General features: G+C 38.4%; 1 protein-coding gene across 2 annotated transcripts; it reads right to left on the bottom strand.

The window, feature by feature from the left end:
• Positions 1-756: 756 nt before the first annotated feature.
• Positions 757-4,379, bottom strand: LOC122312407 (LEAF RUST 10 DISEASE-RESISTANCE LOCUS RECEPTOR-LIKE PROTEIN KINASE-like 1.1). Of its 2 annotated transcripts, none has more exons than XM_043127007.1 (4): positions 3,363-4,379; positions 2,953-2,981; positions 2,053-2,298; positions 757-1,910 (listed from the first exon to the last, which is right to left on the bottom strand). In XM_043127007.1, the coding sequence occupies exons 1-4, from the start codon at positions 4,049-4,051 to the stop codon at positions 973-975; spliced, it is 1,902 nt and encodes a 633-aa protein (XP_042982941.1). In that variant the 5' UTR covers positions 4,052-4,379; the 3' UTR covers positions 757-972. The 2 variants fall into 2 exon arrangements, with proteins under 2 accessions (XP_042982941.1, XP_042982940.1); XM_043127006.1 differs by having other exon boundaries at positions 2,953-2,985; positions 3,364-4,379.
• Positions 4,380-25,069: the final 20,690 nt, after the last annotated feature.

The raw sequence follows: 25,069 nt of genomic DNA, 5'->3' as shown, positions 1-25,069 counted from the left end.
AAAGGACACCCTCCAAATTTTTCTGATTGGTTAAGTAAGTCATTGAAATCACTAATGCAACACCAAGGTCCCAAAAAAGCCTTGATTATAGAATCCATGCGTTTTAAAAAATTTGCTTTAAAGTGCCATTGAGCCAAGGCATAAACAAAAGTAATTAGCCATTGATGATATGTAGGATCGAGTAGATTAAAATAGAAATAACATTCCTATTAATATTAACTGGTTCAATATCTACACCTGTCCATCCATCCGGCCCACTGCTGCCATGCGTCCCTCCTTCGATCTAACACTTGCCAATCCATCACCCTTCATTACCAAATTGTTCAACATCAAAGTGGGTTCCATCCGCCTCCACCCCGAGCAAAATCTTAGCGGTTTTGCATCTTCTTTCAAAGGGTAGTTCACTATTCTCCTCTTTGCAAAAAGCAAGAGTTGATTCTTGCTTTCTTTTCTAAAGTTACGAAGGACTAAAGTTTGGAAAGCTCCATTAAATTTATGGAACCAATAAGTTTGATGCATCATTATCTATTACAACTTTTATGAAACATGCTTTAATGAAAGTCATTTTCTCCCAAGAGAAGTGCTACTAGAATTGTCACCTGACTATAATAGTAGAAGTACGTACATTTGATGATTTTTGTTGATAAGTTGGTATTTCTTTTCAAGCTACAACCACGTACACCAAATTTTATTTTATTTCTATCGCTTCCATTGGACACTACCACAAGCATTAAACCAGTGAAGAATAGTAGGACGTCAAGCACACAATCCACTACTTATTTAGTACTTGGTAGAACACAAATTACAATAACATTACTCGATCATTCCATTCAATATGTACATTCCCCAAATTTTAAATTATCCACAGATGCCTTTTATGAAGAACAAAACAAGTAGATGTGATGATAATGAAATCTCAACGCTCATTATCTTATCATCTACTTGAAAAACTTAACAGAATGGAGAAGAAATTTAACCACTTATATTGGGTGTAGAAGATCTACTAGTCCATTTATCAGTCACATCATTTGGTGAAGGTCGCAGCTCATGTGTTTTCTTCAACAATCCAACCTCATCACAACCCGGTGAAGTTGGTGGGTGTACATTTAAAGGTCCAGCATCCTTACCACTTTGAATACCCTTTAATGCCTCCAAAACCTCTACCATGGAAGGCCTCAGTTCCTGGCCCCCTTGTGTACATTGGAAAGCCACGCTTGCGACTGAAATGGTCATCCTTTTAACTTCGTCGTCTGACTGAAAGCCAAGATGTGGGTCGATCAACTCATGGAATGCGCGCTGTTCAATCTTGTTTACGGCTAAGTTAGCCAAGTTTATTTCATGCCGATGCCTAGTTATATCAACAGCTGGGAGAGATGATATGAGCTCAATGAGGACAACCCCAAAGCTGTAGACATCGCTCTTTTTCGTAAGCTGGTAACACTGACGATATTCGGGGTCAACATAGCCTGGAGTCCCTTGAGGTCTTGTTGAGACATGGGTGACATCATTGGGGAAGAGTCGAGAAAGCCCAAAATCTGCAACTTTGACGCAAAAGTTGTTGTCAAGGAGAATATTATTGGTTTTCACATCACGATGTATGATCTCAGAAGCATGGAGGTAAGCCAATGCACTGGCTGTTTCTATGGCGATGCCCATACGAGTAGGCCATGGGAGTGACCCAGGTGTTGCTCGATCTCCATGAATGTGATCTGCAACAGTGCCATTGGGAATGTATTCATACACGAGAAGAAGTTCACGGCTGCGGCGTGAAGTACACCCATAAAGGGACACTAGATTTTTGTGGCGCATGCGCATGAGAATTTCAACTTCATTGATGAACTGTTGTACTTGTCTGCAGTTGTGCTCGTATAGGCGCTTGACTGCAACTTCCCGCCCATCATGGAGTTTCCCTAGTTGAGAAAAATAGCCATTGTAAGTTTACAAATTGCTAGAAGCATGTCCAGTCCTTTGGTTTTTTTATGCATTTGTTCTACACTTCTGCTTGGAAAGTTTATGCCGTGATTTAGTGATTGAAGCAACGGTTTATCTTACCATAATATACAGTCCCAAATCCACCATCTCCAAGTTCTTTTTCATCATCAAAGTTATTGGTTGCTTCTTGAAGTTCACTGTATGGGAAAATATGCACTCCAAAGTAGACACTCCCCCCTTCCAGGTCTGATCTTGAGGATTGAACAGCATAAGTATTCCTCGCCAAAGAGTTTGTGGAAGCATTTTTTTTCTTGTAAGAACGCCACAAGCAAATAATTATAATGACGATCGCTGGGCATCCAACACCTAAATGTGAGGAAAGGAAGAAGTTAAGTTTTAACCGACGGGCAGCAATGGAGGAAATTAACAGAGTCGATGGATAAATTTCTAGTGTAGGCCAGTCACAAGGGAAATTGTGCGCGACTGAAATTTGAACAGTTGACTCTATTATCTCTGGTGTATTTGAAAGGAGAGGTCATCTTCCAGGATTATGGCAGTGGCAATTTTCCTTTTAAGCAATGGGGAGGGTCCCGGGAGGTCGGATTTGGCTCCCGGACGGGCAGAATTAGGTGTATTGTTGGTGCCCCCAAAATTTCAGGAACTCATTTTTTACAAGGGTTTTTTTTGAAAAATAAAAAATAAATAAGAGGAACAAGAAGAAGAGAAATACTACAAAAATTAACTTGATCCCCTCAATTTGGTTTTTTTTATTTTTTATTTTTTATTATTTTTTTTATTTTTTATTTTATAGCCTCATCCCTCTCCCCTCAAATAAATAAATAAATAAATACAACAAACACAAAATGAGCTTTCTTTATGGTTGCGCCTCTGCTTCTTCGGGAGACAGGTGGGTGGGGGTCAACGCCATGTTATGATGGAATATTATGATTTCCATAAGCAATCAAATGGAACGTGTGAATATCAATTAAACAGAAAGATTAGATTGAAGAGGCAGCTTACCCAAGGCAATCGCCAACACTTTACTCTTCTTCCCTGCAACGAAGACACAACAAAATGGTGTTAGTTTGAGAAGAATTGGGCATCGATCCTTTGAAATCTTAAAAGGGTTAGTAACAAAGCACCGTCAGCCAGCTCATGTCGTTCCCATACAGATTTCTTTCATTGCGACAAAGTTGTTTCTAATATTTGATGATCTCATCATCTAAATTCAAAACTAATCCGAATATATAAAACTTAATTACTGCACATATACATAGAGGAGCACTGAACTATATATATATTTATATATATATATAATGGCATGGTACAAACTACACGAGTACTAGCACCTGTATTAGGAATAACTACAATATAAAAATTAATAAAAAATAAACTTTCTTTGTATCATGAATGGATTTGTGTATCCCATACCTTTCTTTGGACAATAAATGTTTCTGTCGATCTGGCATTGTCCTTCTTTCTCATGGCACGGGGAACAATCATCAGACACATTCACTAGAAGTTCGAACTCAACGGGATACGGTTCACTCTCACTTGGCCGCGGCTTTATTGGGAGCTGAATAGGGGAACATCCAGGAGGAAAACCATCGCTTGGATGACCATCGTAGAGATAATAACCGTCTTCGCACTTAATATCGCTCGATTGCATCCAGCCAAACTTTTTGACAGCTTTGTCGCATTTGACAAAGGTCCGATTGTGTGACTTGATTTGTAAAGAGATGAATGGAAATCGGGGGAGGATAGTTGGATTCGTTATGAATTTGCATCTACCGGAAGTCAAGTTCTCCGAAAGCTTCTGGTCCCGGATACCCAGGACATAAGCATTAGGCTGTTTAGGAATCCTTCCAATGCTTGTAAGTTCGTACTGTCTTTCACCGGTCCCCAGTTGGATCGTCTGATGAGTTTCTTCGTTACAATTTACGATGCCAACATAACATTTTGGGTCTGTGATATCGATGAATGGGAAGCCGATCTTCTCCAGATCTCCACAAAGAAGGCGACGACAGTTCTGGGTGTATGATGATTCTTCTTGTCCGGCCGACAGAAGCAACCCGAGGTATGAGACAAGAAAGAAAACAAAGAGGGAGACAGAAGCCATATCCCAATTAAACTCCCAATTCACCAGCAACAACCTAATATTCTAGGGATCGATAAAACAAACAACGTGTTCAGATAATTATTTTTGTTGCTCCTGCTGGCTTCACAATATAATATGGAGTTTCTCAGTTTAACACGGCAGTAGACTCGGGAACTGGAGAAGGGATGACTTGTAAAAGCAGGCCGAGGTCTGTGCATTTGGGAAATCCTACAGGGCCGAAGAGTCCGAGGAGGTGAGGAAGTATCCTACTCATTTTCTGCATTGACTCGGACTAGAACGACTCGACTCCTTGACTCTGTCAAAAGCTTTGAACTTTAACCATTTCTCATGGAAACCAAGGCGGCTGGCATCAAAATTTCAACGAACAAAATCAACAAAAAAAAAAAAAAAAAAAAAAAAACCCGTAAAGCAGATGTCATGAGCTACGTTCCGGCCTCTACTTTTCGTGTAAACATTGATTAATTGTGGGCCGATCTCATAAAACGACGAATGAGGAAAAACATCGTGTGGCCCACAAATGGCATCTTTGAAAAATCTTGACGTGTTGGCCAGGCCCGGGGGATAAGTTTTCTCTAAAGTTTGTAACTGGTACAAGTAAAGTTGATCAAACAATGAGCTTTTCATTTTATTAGCCGTGTTGTGAGGGAAGTAGGAGACGGGGGGGCTAACGAGAGAACGTATTGACTGGGGAAAACGATTATGGAAAAGTCATGGATGGATGAGGAGTTGCAGGTCAAGAATCAAGATTACTTCCATTAAATTCTTTTCTGGGCTCTCTCACATGCTTCGTGAGAGGGAGGAAGGGTTGCCTTTTTCTTTCCTTAAACGTATGGGTGGGGGACTGGGGAGTTTGTACATGACATTTGTACTGGAGCTGGAGTGCAGGTTGCTGTTATGAGCTGTTTCCAAACAACCAAAATTTCAACCTTCTGCCTGCGGTTATTTGCTCTAATTGATTGGGCTTTCTCAGCTAATGTTAAGTCTCTTCTAATTAAAGTTAGATAAATAATTAAAATCTTGTTATTTTTAATCATTTTAAATAATTTCACACCTCAATAAGCTTGACTGGAAGATAAGATTGTAAATGAAAAGCAGCATTCTAAAGGTAGCTATAAGAAAAAAGAATGAAATAGGAAAGTTCGCTCTATCTCTCGTATGGATAATGCAAAAAAGTTCCGCTACCATTAAGAATCTGATGCAACTCGTACCTAATATCATTGACGTGGGGAGTCCACGCTCTCAATAAAAATAAAAAATAAAAAATGTTAATGTGAACTCATCCCGGGTCAAGAGAAACACTTTCTATACGTCAAAGTTTCTCTAACCAATAATAATTTTTAGTACAAAAGGCTTTCAACCATCTCAACTTGCACTGATTCCGGATCCTTTCCAAAAAACAAAGAGAGCCCCTCTTTTCTCTCCCATTCGGTTCATTCTCTCCCATTCGGTTCATTCCTTTTTTTAATGTCACTTCTAATCAACAAAGCTGACTTTCAAAAGGATAAGATATGGACATCTTCCTTCTTCACCAAACTGCATTCTCGTATACGAATATCGATCTCTCATATGAGAAATAACTACATAGAGTAAGCAATACAAATGTTATAAACTTCATTTGTTTTTGGTTTGTCTTTTTCTTCTAAGTTGGGGTTTAAAGTTGGGATCTTCTTGATTGAAATTAGACTTTAAGGTCTCATTTATATACACAATTCAGATGATATGAAATATTTTAAATGATAGAAAAATTTTTTAGTTAGATGAAATGAGATAATTTTTTATTTTTGAGATTTAAAAAAAGTATAAATTTTGCTATTTTAATTTTTATTACTATTCACGCATTATTTACTGTCAGTTTTTACTGCTCATTAGCATTTATTTAAGTTGATGTTGTTAAAATTTAGAAATAAATTATAGGACGTTTGAATAAAGAAAATTACTGTACAGAGATGAGATGAAAAATTCCGTCCTCAATCTTTTGTACTGTGTATCTTATCTATACCGTGTATGGTACAGTCATCTTTTGTAGAGATGAGATGAAATCTATACCGTATATCCAAACCGAACCTTAGATTCCCAATGTTATGAGTCGATGAAATTTTGACGAATCCACAGAAAATACAGGGCACGTGATCAGTACAACTGCTACGTGGTGAACGGCTTGGCTAGAAAGATCAAATTATTTGATAAAATTATAGTCGCTTGTCAACGGAGTAAAGCCTCCTTGTCGTATATATTAGTCTGCAACTCCTGCAAGGATCCGTAGAAATTGCAAGCCATTTCAATAGAGACAGATAGAGATAGAGAGCAATAAATCTAGCTCTTAGAACATATATAGATGGTCAGGGAATGGAAAGAAGCAGTGCGAGGGGATGGCAGCAGCAACATTAATGGAAGCTTAAGTAGTGCAGTTTTAATGATCTTTTGGGTTCTGCTGGCCATGATGGGGAAGGCTTTTGAAGTCCTGAAATGGTTTACTTGTTCAAGCAAATATAATTTTATGAGTGCGTTTGGGATCCAACTACAACCATCACAGTTAGCGTCTTTCAATTTCAATAACGCATCCCAAACCTAGTCCAGTTGCTTCTTAAACCTTCTATTACTTTAATGCTAAAACTATCTTACAATATTTCTAGATATTACATATACATTTTATGCAAAATGTAGAAAGATTCAATCAATTGCCAGAATAAGAAAATAGAGATCTGAGTCTAAGTTCACAAGAAATTGAAATGATTAAAACATATATCCCAACCTCGTAATAGGGTGTTTCAACAAAAGTTTTATATCATAAATACTCAGAACCGGGCTGACTTTATATTTTAAATTTAACAATATGGAGTCACAGATGATTAACTAGTAGGAGAATTAACAGGGAATGTCTCACATCTAGATCCAGTATGCTATTGTAGTTGGGATTGAGGATGCAAGATCATGTAAAGCAATTTGCATCCAAAAAAGAAACGGTTCCTCTTCGGGTCGGTGTCACCTATAAACAGCAGTTATTGGAGACCAATTGGCAGCTGCCACGTAGGTGTTCTTCAGTAAACCATGTAACACGCACAGCAGGGGATCACTCTGCTTCTCCCCTTCCTACTTGAGCTCCAGACCAAAAATCCCTCTCCTTCCCTCGTCTCTCTCTCTCTCTCTCTCTCTCTCTCTCTCTCTCTCTCTCTCTCCCTCATGAACACCATAACGCAATCTCTCTATGTACTCAATTAAGAGACCCACCAACAAAGACACGTGATCAAAGACAAACCTAGTAACCAAATCATTTCAATGATCTAATCCCATGGCAAATAAATCCAATCCTTAGATTAGATAACCATTTAAAATAATATAAAATCTGATCAAAGATAGGTTGAAATTTTCTTCTTTCTGGGTCTAGAAGGAGGAGACAGAAGATAAAGTGCTAGCAAGGGAAGTGAAGGTGAAGTGAAGGTGAAGACAAGGGTTTGGTATGGCTTTGTAAGACTGATAGGCAGACCCATCTCTCTTCCCCATATTTCTAATCCCAAAACAAAACACCATCGTCATCATGTTCATAATTCCCCCAACCCATTCCCATAAAATATTTATTTTATTAGATTATGAGAGTGAGAGAGCAGAGAGAGAGGGAGGGTTTTCGCCTTTTGGGATCGACAGAGAAAGTGGGATCATGGGTGAGAGAGCAAAGAGAGAGGGAGTCTTTTGGCTTCAGAGAGGGAGGAAGGGAGAGCAGAGAGAGCGGGATTGAGAGTGAGAGAGTAGAGAGAGAGGGAATCTCAAGAGCCACAAGACTAATCATCTCTCTGATCCATGGCTGCATCATCTTCTTCTCCCTCTCCCATTCTCTCGTCCTTTTCCCATATTGTCACCACCAAACTTTCAAATGAAAATTACCTTCTATGAAAGGTACAAATCTCAACTTACTTACGCGGTCAAGACCTCTATTCCTACGTCGATGGGTCCCTTCCTTGTCCCTATACCTTTTTATCCGACTCCACAAATAGTGTTCCTAAAGCTAATCCCGCCTTTTCCTCGTGGAAACGAACTGACCAACTTGTTTTTAGCATCCTCTTCTCTTCTCTTAGTGACTCCATCCTTGGTCATGTTCTTTCGGCTACAACAACTCATCAACTTTGGGCCTCCTTGGCATCCATGTTCTCATCCCACTCTCAAGCCAAAGAGTTTCAGATTCGCTTCCAGCTCACAAATCTCTCAAAAGGTGATCAATCCATTTCTAATTATTTTGGGAAGGTAAACTCTCTCATGGACTCCTTGTCCACCATTGGTAATACTCTTCCTGATAAAGAGATAATCACCTACCTTCTAAATGGATTAGGTCCCTCTTTTGAATCTTTTACCACCTCTATTACAACTCGAGCAGAGCCGCTTTCTTCTCATGAATTATTTCAACTTTTGCTTATTCATGAGAGTCGTACGTCTCACCAAACCAGGAGTATTACCTCCTTGGTTGAGCCTTATGGCAATTTTCGCTCTGGTCGCTAGGGCCGTGGCAGGGGTTGCTACTTCAACAACAGCAGTCATGGAGGACGTAACTCCTCTAACTCCTTTTCCCAGTAGTAGTCTCCCTCAAATCGACCTACATGTCAGGTTTGCAACAAGTCCGGGCATGTTGCTCTCCAGTGCTACCATAGGTTTGATCATTCCTATCAATATGATGCACCGAAGTCATTTTCTGCTCACTATACTGCTCCTGATTATATGACTGACTATGCTTGGTATACAGACTCGACTGCTACTCACCATATTATTAATTACTTGTCTAATTTGAATGTTTCGTCTGAACAATACTCTGGTAGTGATACAATACGAGCTGGTAATGGTCCTGCTTCTCCACTAATTCTTCCACTTTTACTCTTTGTAATTTACTTCATGTTTCTGCTATAACAAAAAATCTTGTTTCAATTTTACGTTTCTGCATTGATAATTCATGTTACTTTGAGTTTCACTCTTCTCATTTCTCTATGAAGGACAACAAGACCGCAAAAGTGCTCTTCATAGGGCCAACCCATAATGGGCTTTATGTTTTTCCTTCTCATCCATTGTCTTCCTTCAGTCCATCCGTCCATCTTGGTGAACATAAAAGTCTGGCCCAATGGCACCATAGGCTCGGGCATCCTTCTTTGGAGCTGGTCTCTCATGTTTTGCACTCCAAGTGTCTTCTAGTTTCTTCAAATAATTCTGTCTTTTATTGTCCTGAATGCCCACTTGCTAAAAGTTATCAATTACCTTGTTGAAATAGTCGGAACCCTTTTACTGGGCCTTTACAATTGCTTTGTGCTGATGTTTGGGGTCCAGCTCCCTATGTTTCTAGACTTGGTTATAAATATTACCTTTCCTTTGTAGATCAATTCACATGTTATACTTGGTTTTTACCACTTAAACTCAAAGATGATGTTGCAAATATATTTACCACTTTCTTACCTTATATTGAGAGATTATTCAATACCAAATTACTTACACTTCAAACCGATGGTGGAGGAGAGTTTAAATCTCTCACTTCCATTTGTCAAAAATTTGGTATGACACACCGGTTCTCGTGTCCTCACACACATTAACAGAATGGACTTGTCGAGAGGAAACATCGACATATTGTCGAAACTGGGCTAGCCCTTTTGGCCCATTCCTCTCTACATTTCACATATTGGGCAGACGCTTTTGAAACTTTGGTCTTTTGGCCTTATCTCTCTCATAAACTCAACTACCGATTGGTTTCCTGTGTTTTCTTAGGTTATAGTCATTCTCATAAGGGCTATAAGTGCTTAGATGTGAAAAACAATCGGATTTATATTTCTCGGGATGTGATTTTTAATAAGGCTTCTTTTCCACTTTCTAAATCTAAGCCCAATACAACTACTCATTCCGAAATGGTCCCCTTACCAATTCTACCTTCATCCATACTTGGCCTAGGCCCAAGCCCAATCACTCATACTCCTTCGACCCCTATATCATCTTCAACCTCCCAATCCTCTCTACCTTATGCAATTAATTCCTCACCCATTCTAGCTCGACCAGCTTTAATACCCCCACGTTCTCCTATCATCACACATGTGCAAACCAACTCTTCCAGACCCAGAACCTTCACTGACTCATCTTGTTAATGTTTCACTACCACTGTTTCAATTCCTAATGATCCACCAAGTTATTCAGTTGCTTCAAAATTTGCTAACTGGCGAGCTGCTATGCATTAGGAATTTTCTGCACTACAACAAAACAAAACTTGGAGCCTTGTTCCTCCTTTCCCTACAGCTAATGTACTCAGATGCTGCTGGGTTTATCGTACTAAAACCAAAGCTGATGGCTCATTTGATCGAAGGAAAGCACGTTTAGTAGCTAAGGGATTTCACCAACAACATGGTCTGGATTATCACGAAACCTTCAGTCCCGTGGTCAAACCATCTACAATTGTGGATCCAGCTCATCCAAACTACATTTGTAAATTGCTCAAGGCAATCTATGGCCTCAAGTAGGCCCCAAGAGCATGGTTTGCTCAACTAAGCAGTTGGTTGCTTGATTATGGCTTCATTTCCTTCAAGGCAGATCCCTCTCTTTTTATACTCAATAACAATGGGGTTCAGATTTATTTTCTCATCTATGTCGATGACATAGTGCTCACTTCATCCCATCAGTCTGCCATCAACACTCTTATTCAAGATTTAAGTCGTGCCTTCCCAGTTAAAGATCTTGGCACTCTCTCTTATTTTCTTGGTCTTGAAGTTGACCACTTATCCACGAGTTTGCTACTGTCTCAGAGGAAGTACATTAAGTCACTTCTTGTTCAAAGCAAGATGCTTCTTGCCAAACCCATTTCTTTTCCTATGGCTGTCTCTCTAAAGCTGTCCAAGTATGATTCACTAGATTTTGATGACCCCACTTTATATCGTAGCATTGTTGTAGGGCTTTAATACTTGTCTCTCACTTGGCCAGAAATCACTTGCCATTTGGTTACAGACTGTCCTCCGTGACTTAGGTGTCTCTCTGTCCAAAGCTCCTAATCTGTGGTGCGATAACATCGGCACCACATACGTCTCGGTGAATCCAGTCTATCACGATAAGACCAAGCATATGGATATTGACTTTCACTTCATTAGAGACTGTGTTGCCTCCAAAGCCTTACAAGTTAGCTTCTGCAGTTCCAAAGATCAAATACCAGACGTGCTTACTAAACCAGTTGTTGCAAAGCAATTTAATCGTTTTCGAACGAGCCTCAATGTGGTTGACACCCCATTGGACTCGAAGGGGCATTTTAGATTAAATGAATCAGCACTTGAACCTTTCGACAAACACCAGGAGAGCATGGACTGCACATCTGCTACAACAGAGAAGTTGAGTGGTGAATTACGCCAAGTACAATAGGCACACAATAATCGTCTAGATAGTATAGTAGACAATTCTGTTATTAATTCTCTCAAGTTATTGTAACAGTAATAGTCTTTTACTCTGTCCTATTCTGTGTATAAATACCACAATTGCTTAATGAGAAATTCAAGGAAGTTTATCTGCATGTTCCTTTTTTGTTGACACGGGTAACTGCCATTTGGCTTATTATTTGGGAACTTAATAATGGAACATCCAGAAGGAATACCATTATTACCATCGCTCGGAAGAGGTTCGTAGACTCTATAATTGTCTATGCACTTAAAATCGCTTGAGCAATATTACTGACAGTGCTGTCACATCTGACAAAGGTCCGATTGGGTGAAATGATTTGAAAAGAGATTAATGGAGATTGGGGGATAGTTGAATTCATTATGAATTTGCATCTACGGGAAGACAAGTTATCCAAAAGCATCCGGTCCCGAATACTAAGGACATAAGCATTAGGACGAGGACAACTTAAGCTTAGAAGTTCGTACCATCTTTCACTGGTCACCAGTTGAATCATCGCAGGTATGATACTACAAGCTATGATGGCAACACCACAATTTGGGTGTGTGATATTGGCGAATGAGAAGCCAATCATGCTCAGATCATCTCCACAATGAAAGGGAGGACAGTTATGGCATGAGAGCTGTATGTTTTTCTTGTTCGGCCGAAAGAAGCAACACGAGGTATGAGAGAAGAAAGAAAACAACGAACTCCCAATTCACCAGCAACAACCTATTACTCTTAACACACAAATAATAAAAAAAATCTTCATATACTCTGCTTCTCATGTCTTCAAAATACAATGTGATATTTCTCAAAAAGAATGCCAAGGGTACTCATGGTTTGCATTGGGGAATTCCTTCATAATACTACTGCCCAAGTAAGAGCATCTTCATTGGCATACTACGGCCCAAGTAAAGGAATCCCTTCATAATACTTGGCCAAATGAGAATATTGGCCAAAATTTGAATTATTTGTGTAAAAATAATCCAGATTAGACTGAACAAATTTAAAATATTTTACATTTTTTCTACAGTAGTTAGCTAAATATGGAAGACTACATTCATTCACCATAGATTAAAATACTACTTTCTCATCATTATAATATAATTTATTTATTTAATTCTAATATAAAATATAATTTTTATATGATTTTGAGAATTAAATGACATTTGAAATATGATTTTTAATATTAATTTAATTATAATATAATTATTAATAATATTAAATTGATAGAATTATAATTTTTTTTAAAAAATATATTAATTTAATAATATTTTATTATTATATAGATAACGAATGATTAATCCAATTTGGAAATTGAATTTAGATGAAATTAACTAAATTTTAAAGATAAATTTGATTAAGGGTGGGTTTGGGTATTGATAAGTGTTAAAAGCATCCCCATCTGGTTCTGCATCTCTCTTTTATCCCCATAATTTAGGGAAAATATTAGGGTTTTTCAAGAAAACATCTCCCCATCCCAATCCCCATTTTGCAGTTAGGGTTTAGGATCTATACAGTGATTCCCCATTTTTGCAGATTCATTGTACGTCCCCATCGGTGCCAAACCCCATTCGGTTTCCCCTTCCCTCCCGCGTCTTCTTCTCTCTCGCTAGGAACGGTTGGCCCCTCCCTCCCTCTCATCTTCTCTATCTGGCGCTCCCTTTCGTACTATGGCCATTTCCCTGCAGGTACTTCTCTCTCTCTCTCTCTCTCTCTCTCTCTCTCTCTCTACCCTCTGACTTCAAACCCCACGGCTTTCACAATAGACCCTCTCTCTCTCTCTCTCTCCACTGCAGATTTCTTGTGGGTTTGGTGCTGCATGCATACGTGTTCGTCCTTGGAGTTCTAAAGTTGCTGAATGGTGGTAAGGCCTTCCTCCTTTTCTACTTCTCACAATCACACACACATTCCTTTTGGTTATTTTCCACTCCCATGAAGTTTCTGTGAAGTGAGTTTCAAATGTACAGTCCGGCAAATGTAAGAATTTCGCCTACATTTTATGTAATTTTTGGTCATTGCCAATATTGGGATTTGAGGCTTTCTCCTACGTTTTGTGTGATTTTGGATCACTGCCGATTTTGGGATTTGGGGATTTCTCATTCGTTTTGTGTGATTTTTGGTAACTGCCGATTTTGGAATTTGGGGATTTCTCCAACGTTTTGTGCCATTTTGTAATAGCCTGGGGGTTAGTTTAAGCTTGTGGTGCTCCTCTTGAAACTTTGCATCAGACATGTGCTGAGGTTAATTCACACCTTTTGAAGGTTGGCTGACATTGAAATACATAAGTTTCTACCTATTTGATGAAATCCTAATGCTCGAATATCGTGTTTTGCTTTTTCTGGTTCAGTTGGTTGTTTGTTATTTGGAGAGACATAAATGTTTTGATTTTTGAGGTCATGAGACATCTGTTGTGAATCTCAAATTGATTTTTTTTTTTTTTTGAGTATCTGTGCTTTGGTGTGTGCTATAGATACTTTTTTTTTTTTTTTCCAAACTTGATGGAGTTCATTGAACTTCATAATCTTAGCAAGTAATCTGAGTGTTCCAACTTGCACTATTGATAACTCCTTTTATGCCTTTTCTACCTTTGGTTGTGTTTCTCTGGTATTTTCTCTATAAGTATTTTGTGTTAACTCTAGTATCCTATTTTATGTCAACTCTAGTCCATGGTATTTCAAAATCCGGATGGGAATTTTCAATATTTATATTATTGTGATTTGTATTAATAAACCGTGTTAGAGGATACAGGGCAAGCTACAAGTTGTTTAGACCCCACCATTCCTTGTATATAAGTTGTCATATTTCATTATTCTTTGGTTTTGTTATTTACTTTACAGATGTCATTTGCTCATTTGAACTTGCAGTTAGTTAGTTAGAATATTCTGCTGTATATATACTAGCACCTTCTGTGTACGAGAGAATGCAATATAGAAAGGAATCCTTTTCTTCTTCTTCCATCCACTCATCTCTCTATTTTCCATTGTTTTTCTGCTGCACTTAGCTGCATTACAGCATTGCCTATTACCTTCTTACATGGTATCAGAGAGCCACTGAGAGATTTTTTGATGGAAACACCCACCTCCCCCAAATTCCCCAAATCCCACTCAGACCTTAACACAAACACCTTATCTCGTTACCTCAACCTTTCTAATCCAGCCAATCCTTTTCGCTTGGATCATGGAGATAACCCTGCCATTACCCTCGTATCTGAGCCTCTTACTGCAGACAACTACGCCACTTGGTCCCGTGCCATGCGCCATGCCCTTCGTGCAAAAAATAAGATTGGTTTCATTAATGGTTCCCTCTTGCAACCTACTGATTCCATGGACCCTTTACTAGACCTGTGGGAAAGGTGCAATGACATGGTTGTTTCATGGATACAAAACTCTGTAAGTCCCTCTATTAAATCCAGTGTTGTTTTTGTGGATGATGCTAAGGAAATTTGGCAAGATCTTCAGGATCGTTTCTCTCAACAAAATGGCCCATGAATTTTCCAACTCAAGAAAGCACTAGCTGGCCTTCTTCAGGAACATGATTCAGTAAGTTTATACTATGGTAAGTTGAAGACTATCTGGGATGAACTCTCCATCTATGACCCTATTCCCGTTTGTAATTGTGGCACCATGAAAACCCTTTTGGATAGATACCAGAGAGATTGTGTTCTCCAATTTCTAATGGGTTTACATGACTCCTATTCCCCTATCCGAGACCAGATCATGTTGATGGACCCCATTCCCCCTGTCACAAAAGTCTTCTCCCTCATTCAGCAACAAGAAAGGCACCACCAACTAATATCCACTGTCCCTTCCACTGAAACCATGGCATTGGCCATTAAGAAATCTTTTCCCCCTTCAAAATTTTCCAAAACAAATCCTTCTTCCAAAAAGGAAAGGCCATATTGCAACCATTGCAAGATTTCTGGCCATTTATTGGAAAACTGCTTCAAACTTGGCAATGCAGTAGCCCCCATCTGTTCACACTGCAACTTAACTAGCCATACAGTCGACAAGTGCTACAAGTTGAATGGTTACCCACCTGGTCACAAGTTTCATGCCAAGCAGTAGGCTCCTGGTTTTTTTGCTAACCAAGCCATTCATTCTAATGCTACTGACCCTGAAATTGTTAGTGATGACAGGATTGGTTTGACCAAGTTTCAATACCAGCAGCTTATGTCTTTAATTCAACCTCAGGATTCTTCAATTGCAGCCAATGTTCTTCACTCTGGCAATCAACCTCAACCCTCTCAATCTCCTGTTCCTTCTTCCAAAATGTCTGGTATATATCAATCTCTTTCTACACACACACACAGTTCCCTACACAACTCTTCTTCTAGTTGGATAATTGACACGGGTGCCACAGACCATATGGTCTGTAGCACTTCTTTTTTCACTTCCATTACCTCGGTTGTTGCTTACTCAGTCAAGCTTCCCAATGGAAGCTCAGCCTCGGTGACACATGTTGGTACCATTCATTTGACAAATACTATCATCTTGAGGGATGTTCTTTGTGTCCCTTCATTCTCATTTAATTTAATTTCAGCAACCAAGTTAACCCATTCTCTAACTTGTTGTTTACTTTTCTTCTCAAATTGTTGTTTCATTCAGGACCTGCCTTCTTGGAGAACGATTGGGAAGGGTGAGCTAAGACATGGTCTGTACCACCTGGTCTGCACAAACATCTCTCCTTCAGCCCTTGCACAATCCCTCTCAGATTATACTCATAACACTCACACAGATCTTATTTCTTCAGTTTCTGCTGTTAACTCTATTGCTCATGCTGATCTATGGCACTGTCGCCTGGGTCATTTGTCTTTTTCTAGATTAAAGTTGGTTTCTGACCCTATTGTAAGCAAGCACACAGCTTCCATTAATGAAAAACCTTGCCATATTTGTCCATTAGCAAAGTTCCATCGATTACCATTTCCTGACAGTGTTCATATTTCCTCTAGAATATTTGAACTGGTTCATTGTGATTTATGGGGACCTAGCCCCACTATTGCACATGATGGTTCTAAATATTTTTTGACAATAGTGGATGACTTTTCTCGTACCACTTGGCTTTATTTACTCTCTACCAAAGCTGAAACCAGAGCATGTATCAAATCTTTCTATACTTTGGTAGAAACCCAATTTGGACTCAAAATTATAATCCTGAGAAGTGATAATGGTGCTGAATTTTGCATGACATATTTTTTTAATGAAAAAGGCATTATTCATCACAAAAGCTGTGTGGAAACCCCTCAACAAAATGGCATTGTTGAGAGGAAACACCAGCACTTGCCTAATGTTGCTCGTGCCCTTCGTTTTCAAGCTAATTTACCTTCAGAATATTGGAGTGACTGTCTTTTGACAGCAACATATATCATCAACAGAATTCCAACCCCTCTTTTAAATGATAAGACTCCATATGAACTCTTGTTTAACAAAAAACCTGCTTATGCTCACATGAGAGTATTTGGTTCCCTATGCTTTGCAGCCACCCTTTTAAATGGTAGAAATAAATTTGATCCTAGAGGTCGAAGATGTGTTTTTCTTGGTTATCCCTTTGGAATCAAGGGATACAAACTTTTAGACCTTACCAACCATACCATTTTCATTTCAAGGGATGTAATTTTTCATGAGTCCATTTTCCCTTTCCAAAATCCCACACTTCCCTCCTCACCTTCCCCTTTAGAATCACCGTTACCAATTTTTTCATCTTCTCCACCTTCTGCCTCTAATTTTCAGTCCCTCTCCACTGCACCTCCCATCCCCTCAACCATTTCCCCTTCTGCCCCTTCTACCCCCCCTACAGTCAACATGTCACCTCCTTCACTCACCACTGAATCCCCATCTCATTCTGCTCCTGACCACCCTCTCATTCCCACTCTTCGAAGGTCCAAGAGGATTAGAACTGCTCCTCAATACTTAAAAGATTTTCACTATCATCAGACCTTGTTGGCTCCTCCTGAACAATCATTTTCCAAGGATGCTCCTGCTTCAAATGGTAAGTCATTTCCCCTAAGTAAATGTTTATCTTATCATAAATTCAGTCCATCCTTTCAAGCTTTTACCTCCTCTCTTTCTCTCCAATCCGAGCCTAATTCTTATAAACAAGCTTTGAAGGATCCTGGTTGGTGCAAAGCTATGGAAGCTGAGCTTGAGGCTTTGGAAAATAATCATACCTGGACACTCACTGACTTACCTAAAGGGAAAGAAGCCATCGACTGTAAGTATGTTTATAAGATTAAGTTTAAGTCTGATGGTACTATAGAAAGACTTAAAGCAAGGTTAGTAGCCAAAGGCTACACACAACAAGAGGGCATCGATTTTCATGAAACTTTCTCTCTAGTTGCTAAGCTGGTCACTGTGAGATGCCTCCTCACTGTTGCTGCCATTAAAGGATGGCATTTACATCAATTTGATGTAAACAATGCCTTCCTTAATGGTGATTTACAAGAGGAAATTTATATGAAGAGATCACCTGGGTACACCAAGGGTAAGCCACATCAAGTTTGCAAATTGCTCAAGAGTCTCTATGGTCTTAAACAAGCATCAAGACAATGGAATTTTAAACTTACCTCTCATCTACTTGCATTTGGTTTTATCCAATCAAAAGCTGATTATAGCTTATTCACAAAGCAAGATGGAGATTCTTACATTGCCTTGTTAGTTTATGTGGATGATATCTTAGTTGCTAGCAATTCTCAAACCTCTATTGATTCCATTCGCACTTTTCTTCATTGTAAGTTCAAAATTAAGGATCTTGGCTGTCTATGATATTTCTTGGGCCTTGAGATTGCTAGATCATCCAAAGGCATTCACATTTCCCAAAGAAAATATGCTTTAGATATATTGGCTGATTCTGGTATGCTTGGTTGCAAACCCCTTAAGCTGCCCCTTGATCAAAACCTTAAAATCAGCAAAGATGAGGGTACTTCTCTTTCTGAGCCAAGCACTTATAGAAGGCTTATTGGTAGACTTTTATACCTTACCATCTCTCGGCCAGACTTATGTTTTGCAGTACAATTGTTGAGTCAATTCATGGATAAACCATCTTCAACTCACTTGGCAGCAGCATATAAGGTTCTAAGGTATATCAAAGCAGCTCCTGGACAAGGAATTTTTCTTTCCTCTTCATCTCAGTTTCAGCGACAAGCTTATTGTGATTCGGATTGGGCCTCTTGCCCAGATTCTCGTCGATCAACTACAAGATACTGTGTATTCTTAGGCAGCTCCTTAATTTCTTGGAAATCCAAGAAACAAAATGTGGTTTCTCGGTCCTCAGCTGAAGCTGAGTATAGATCCATGGCTGCCACTTGTTCTGAATTAACTTGGCTTCGATATTTGCTTCAAGACCTTGGCATCTCTCATCCACAAGCTGCTCTCCTCTTTTGTGACAATCAAGCAGCCCTCCATATTGCTGCAAATCTGGTATTTCATGAGAGAACAAAACACATTGAGCTCGATTGCCACTTGATTCGAGATCAAATTCAAGCTGGAACTATTACAACAACTCATGTTTCTTCTCAAACCCAGTTGGCTGACATTTTCACTAAAGCATTACCCTCTTACCTTCTACAATTACACCTCTCCAAGATGGGAATAGTTAATCTCTATTCTCCATCTTGCGGGGGGATGTTAGAGGATCCAGGGCAAGCTACAAGTCGTTTAGACCCCACCATTCCTTGTATATAAGCTGTCATATTTCATTATTCTTTGGTTTTGTTATTTACTTTACAGATGTCATTTGCTCATTTGAACTTGCAGTTAGTTAGTTAGAATATTCTGCTGTATATATACTAGCACCTTCTGTGTACGAGAGAATGCAATATAGAAAGGAATCCTTTTCTTCTTCTTCCATCCACTCATCTCTCTATTTTCCATTGTTTTTCTGCTGCACTTAGCTGCATTGCAGCATTGCCTATTACCTTCTTACAAACTGAAAGGCCTTGGGTTATATATATATATATATATATATATATATATATATATACACATGTTTTCATTAGACCACTAATTTGGGAATCCCTTTAACAATCAAGGGATCTGGCGGAAATAGCCAATCCATAAATTAACTAGAGAATGTTTGCCAAAGTTGTTGTCTAAATTTACAGCCCCTGCTTTAAGTTCCTTGTTCTATTTCAATGTATAAATTGCAGTTGTAGCATACTATAACTCATCAGTCATTTGATGTATTTTTTATGGAATCTATTTTGTGGAATAACTAAAATCACAGTGTCGAAATCTTAGTGTTTATATTAAGGATAACCAAGCTAATGGACTTGATTATTAAAAAGGATATATCTCATTTCTTTTCTCCATTAAAGAGGAAAAATGAATTGAGTGAAATTATTGAGTTGACCATGATTATGTGTTACCTGCCACTTGCCATTTGGCCTTGTTGTGTACAAATTTGATAGCTTTTTCTAACTATCTATGGATGCATGAGGCCCATTGTAGTCAGCTGAGGATTGGCCAAATACGTGTGGACCCCAAAATTTATTGAAAGGAGAATATGTAGTTGGTTTCTTGCAAGCTACCATAGTCTAAAAATACCCCATCTCAAAGTGGGTTATATATTCGACTGAGCATGGTTTCCTTATTCTGGTTTTTAGTTTACAATATATTTAAATGTTTGGTTTTTAGAAGTTTACAAATTATATCCAATCATATAGCCTAAATGGTTTTATGAGCAGTAATTTATTTAACATATATGTGCCTAAATGGCTCAAGGAACAATCACTGATAATGTAACTTGAGAAATGAAATTTCATCTCAAAGAAATGATCGTTCATATATGCTTATCAAACATGGAAGTGGTTAAACTTATAAACTGGACTTGGAATGAATTGACTCGTGCATGTATTGCCCCTCTCTTGCTTATCATTAGTCAACCCCCCCCCCCCCTTTTTTTTTTAATATAAGTATCATTAGTCAGCTGCATTTTTATTTTATTTTAGCTATGTGCACTTTCATTGCTCTTTCCAAAGGGTAATTAGACATCTGTTGTTGGGTCATTTGCAGTGTTTCGTGTCTCTCGGGAGAGGGGGCTGTTATTAGGCTGTGATGATGGTGTTATTGTGCGGGTTAATTCATAAGTGTTAATGGAGCTCCATCGATATGACAGGGTAATCCTCACCCAAATGGCCATATTACAGTTTGTGGTACTTTCCACAAAAGGCAATCGAGGTTCGAGTGAGGTTTTGCAACCATTCGATGTTGGGCTCCTTTCTTACACATGCTGTCAATATTTACACAATTCTAAGCCCCATTTATATTTATATTTGATATAAATTGACCGGATGAGGATTCTCTTATTTAGCATCATTAAATTTTGCATGCTGTTTGGTTGTTGTTTTGTGTTATATTGTGATATAGAAGTAATGTGAAAACTAATGGAACTCGGCTATGATGATGACAAAGCCTGGTGGGCATACAGGAAATGTATGGTCATTTTCTCAATGGCTAGGTAACCTTGACGGCCAACAAGTACTGGTAACTGGTTGTTGCAGCCATGAGTGGGTGGCCAAATTTCCAAAATGTCACCATTCGGTTCCTGAGCCGGCGACCCCGACTAAACCCCAAACTTCAAAGTTTCTTATTCTAATATTTCATTAATATTTTAGAGATGGATTCACAAGACCCTGGACATATGTACTTCACCAACCTCTTTAGTCATGATCCTCAACTCGACCCTACTTACGGTGGGCAAAGTGAAACCTCTCCTATAACCCTTGATGACTCTCCACCCCTACCCCCTAACGAGCCTATCAGCGTTAAGAAATCAGTTAGAGGTGCAAACTTTACCCCCGAAGAAGATAAGTTACTTGTCTCCGTATGGCTAAATTATAGCCTTGATGCCTTCCAAGGAACAAATAAAAAACACTCCCAACTATGAAAAAAATTTTTTGAATACTTCCAACAATTTAAAGAAACCACAACTGACCGGACCATAAAATCTTTAATACATCGGTGGTCGGTTATTCAAAAAGTGACGAACAAATTTTGTGCGAAACTAGCCTAGGTTGAAGGATTGAATCAAAGTGGCATGACTGAGTAAGACAATGTAGAATTTACATACTCTTACTTGTTTTACAAATAATTATAGATTTTTGTATATGTTTAACATGGAATTTTTTGTTTACATGCAAGTTTTATAAGGCCAAGGTTATGTACCAATCGTTAGAGAAATGCTCATTCCAGTTCGAGCATTATTGGCACCTATTGAAGGACCAACCTAAGTGGATTTGACGTTCCACAAAAGAGGACCCAAAGCGAAGGAAGACGATGTCCCCGTTCCCGACCTCGACTCGATGTTCGGGTGCTGCAGTAGATTCAGTCTTTGATCTCGAGACGGATAATGTGATGGAGAATGAGGTGATCGAATTGAACCGATCAATGGGAAGGAAAGCTAAGAAAGGAAAATGAAAGGCCTAAGGCAGGCAAGCAGAGGAAAATTTTGAACTTAGAAAGATGAAGTATACGCTTTTGGAGGAGTCACACGCTCAACAGAAAGAGTTTTATCGTCTTAAGGCCGAGAAGATGGAGTATGATAAGGAAAAAGAGGAAAAAAAATTATGTCTCAATGATAAAAGACTGAGGTTGGAAGCCGAGAAGATGGTAATTGATTGGGAAAAAGAGCTAAATAAAATCTATTAAGAGGACGAAAGACTCAGGTTGGAGGTGCAGAAAGTAGAGCTCGTGTTGGAGGAAGCAGATCAGTGCATTATGATGATGGCGTGAGTGTCATGCTAGAAATGCAATGGTTATATTTCCAGCAATTGCAAAGGGAAATCATGGCAAGACGCAATACTGCAGCAGATTAGGATTGATTGACTATATTTTTGTAAAAAGTTGTATTTCATTAATATTATGTTTTGGACAATGATAGATGAGTAAAAAGTTGAATGGTTTTTTTTTTTTTGTATTTTTGTTGTGGTGTAAATTGATATTTTTGTGCAAGTAAATTGGCCATTATAATTTCAGAAACAATTACAAATTATCTCAAATATAGTCACTATTATACTGAAGAAAATACAAATAGAAATTTGATTACCATTAATATAGTCACTACTAACATGAAAGAAATACAAATGCAAAGCAGATTAACTCAAACATAGTAAAAAATAACATGAAGGAAATACCATACTATAATGCGACATGCCTAATGTTGGGAATATAAGAGCCATTAATGTTCAATTAGATCTTCTTGGAGCTGATGATGTACCGAGCTGTCTCTAATATGATGATGACGCTGGATGAAGTCCGTAAGTTCAGTTGTATGATTGCGCGACAGTTCCGGGAGATCATCATCAAGTTGATCATACTCAATGTTTGGACCCTTATTATCATCACGCTCGTCTTCAATGTCATATTAAGTAGAATAACACATGCTTTCATTATATTTATTAGTTCCTTCACTTTGAACATTCGGGAAAGTTCACGAATGATCGCAAATCATTATTGAAGTACCCCGAATGCATGCTCGACATCTTTTCTTGCGGATTCTTATGCTTTCATTAAATTTTTCTTCTTATTCCCTCGTGGTGATGGAATCGTCTTCACAAAAGTTCACCACTTGGGATAAATACAGTCTGCAAGGTAATACCCCATAGTGTAGTCGTTGCCATTGATTGTATAATTGACTGGAGAAGCATGCCCTTGGGCAATTCCATGAACATAAAATATTTTTCTAGCACATTAATGTCGTTATGTGAACCGGACATACAAAAAATGTATGCCATATCCAGAGATCATATGAAACAACTGCTTTTAAAATAATAGTTGATTCACGGATGTGGCCGGAGTATATACTTTTCCAGGCTGCGGGACAATTTTTCTACTTCCAATGCATGCAATCAATGCTTCCTAGCATTCTTGGGAATCCCCGTTGTTTAGCAACAGCAAGCAATTGGGCAATATCATTGGTATTTAGAGACCGCAGATATTCATTAGAAAAAAATACTTATTATTATCTCAGAGGATTTTTTGAGACTCTTCATTACAGTGCTTTCACCAATACGTATGTATTCATCCATAAAATCTCCAATAACCCCATACGCCAGCATTCTAAGTGCTGCGGTTATCTTTTGCATAGAAGATAAACCGAGTCTTCTGACATTATCTCTTCTCTGAATGAAGTACGGCTCGTAAGACTATACCTCATTTAGAATACGGAGAAATAGGGGACGTCTCATCCAAAATCTCATTCGAAATAGATTTGAGGAATATACTGGATTTTTTGCGAAATAATCGCGAAATAGGCGCTCGTGCCCCTGAATATGATCACGCCGAATAAACTTATGACGTGGGCGATTGCCACGATGCCTCAATAACTGTCCATCGACCTCATCATTAAGAACAATATCGCTATCATCTTTAGAGAATACGTATGTCAGTAATTTGCGAAAGAATGTACGAGCCATTTGATGAAGGGAGTGAGAGATCAGGGGAGACTGTTGAACTTTGGTTCTATAGATCAAATGAGACTTGAGTTTGTGAGAATATGAATGCTAGTAATATGCATATTTATAGAGAAAAAAGTTACCGTTACATATATGACAAAAAATGTTACCGTTTGAGAGAAGACAAAAAAAGTTACCGTTGGAAGAAAGACAAAAATGTTACCGCTGGAGAAATGACAAAAAATATTACCGTTACAGAAATGACAAAAATTTTTATCATCAATACGTGACTAGGTATTACCATTAGAGAAACTGATAAAGAATACTAAATAAAAAAAATTGGTCATCACGTTAGAAAATGCACATATTAAAAAAATTACTATTTTTATAATACGAATTTCAGTTAGAAAAATAATACTGTATTGGATAGTCAAAATCGTATAAATATTTAGTAGAAAATGATATTTGAAAAGAAGATAATAAGATAAAAAAGTTAGTAGTTACTATTGTAAATGGAATAGAGAGAAAAAAAAAAGTAATAAAAAAGAATAAAGAAATATTATTTAATAGAATAGAGATAGGGATGGATAATGAGATGTAGGAGGTTTTTAGAAGATAAATAAAATTTAGGGATAAATTTGAGGGAATGTGATTTTGAGTTAAATTATAAGAAATTTGATGGCGATCCAGATGAGGATGCTCTAAGAAGAATTATGAATAGTAGTAAAAGTAGGTAAAAAGTAATAATAAAATAATGAATAGTAATAAAAAGTAGATAAAAATAATAAATAATAATAAAAATAGGTGAAAAATAATAATAAAATAATAAATAATAATAAAAAGTGTTGAGAATACGAGGTACACTTAGTACCCAAACGCAGCCTAAGCGAACAAGCATACACTGTATGTTTTCTACGCATCTTCCGCATTTACCTCCACTAGGAACTAGGAAAGACTCTCGACTCTCGACTCTGACTCTTCAAAGGAAAAGTCTAAACATCCCCGGGCTGCGTCCCCGTTGCGGCCTCGGTGCCTACGTGGCATAAAAAGAAAACGACGTCGTTTTCTTTCGGCTAAAATCCCTCCCAATTCTCTCGTGAACTCATTCCTTGCATTCAATTTTTATTTCCCCCGCATCCCTCTGTTTTCTCTCATCTCTCTCTTTCTATTTTCTCTTCATCTTTTACATCCCCACGAAGCCCCATCGTCTTCTCCACGAAGTCACCACCCCACGAAGCCATAGCCCGCCACAGCCC

Source organism: Carya illinoinensis, chromosome 6 (genome assembly GCF_018687715.1).
Source record: "Carya illinoinensis cultivar Pawnee chromosome 6, C.illinoinensisPawnee_v1, whole genome shotgun sequence".
NCBI classification, from domain to species: Eukaryota; Viridiplantae; Streptophyta; class Magnoliopsida; order Fagales; family Juglandaceae; genus Carya; species Carya illinoinensis.
The sequence above is the reverse complement of the archived record's forward strand: the minus strand, read 5'-3'. Positions and strand labels throughout refer to the sequence as shown.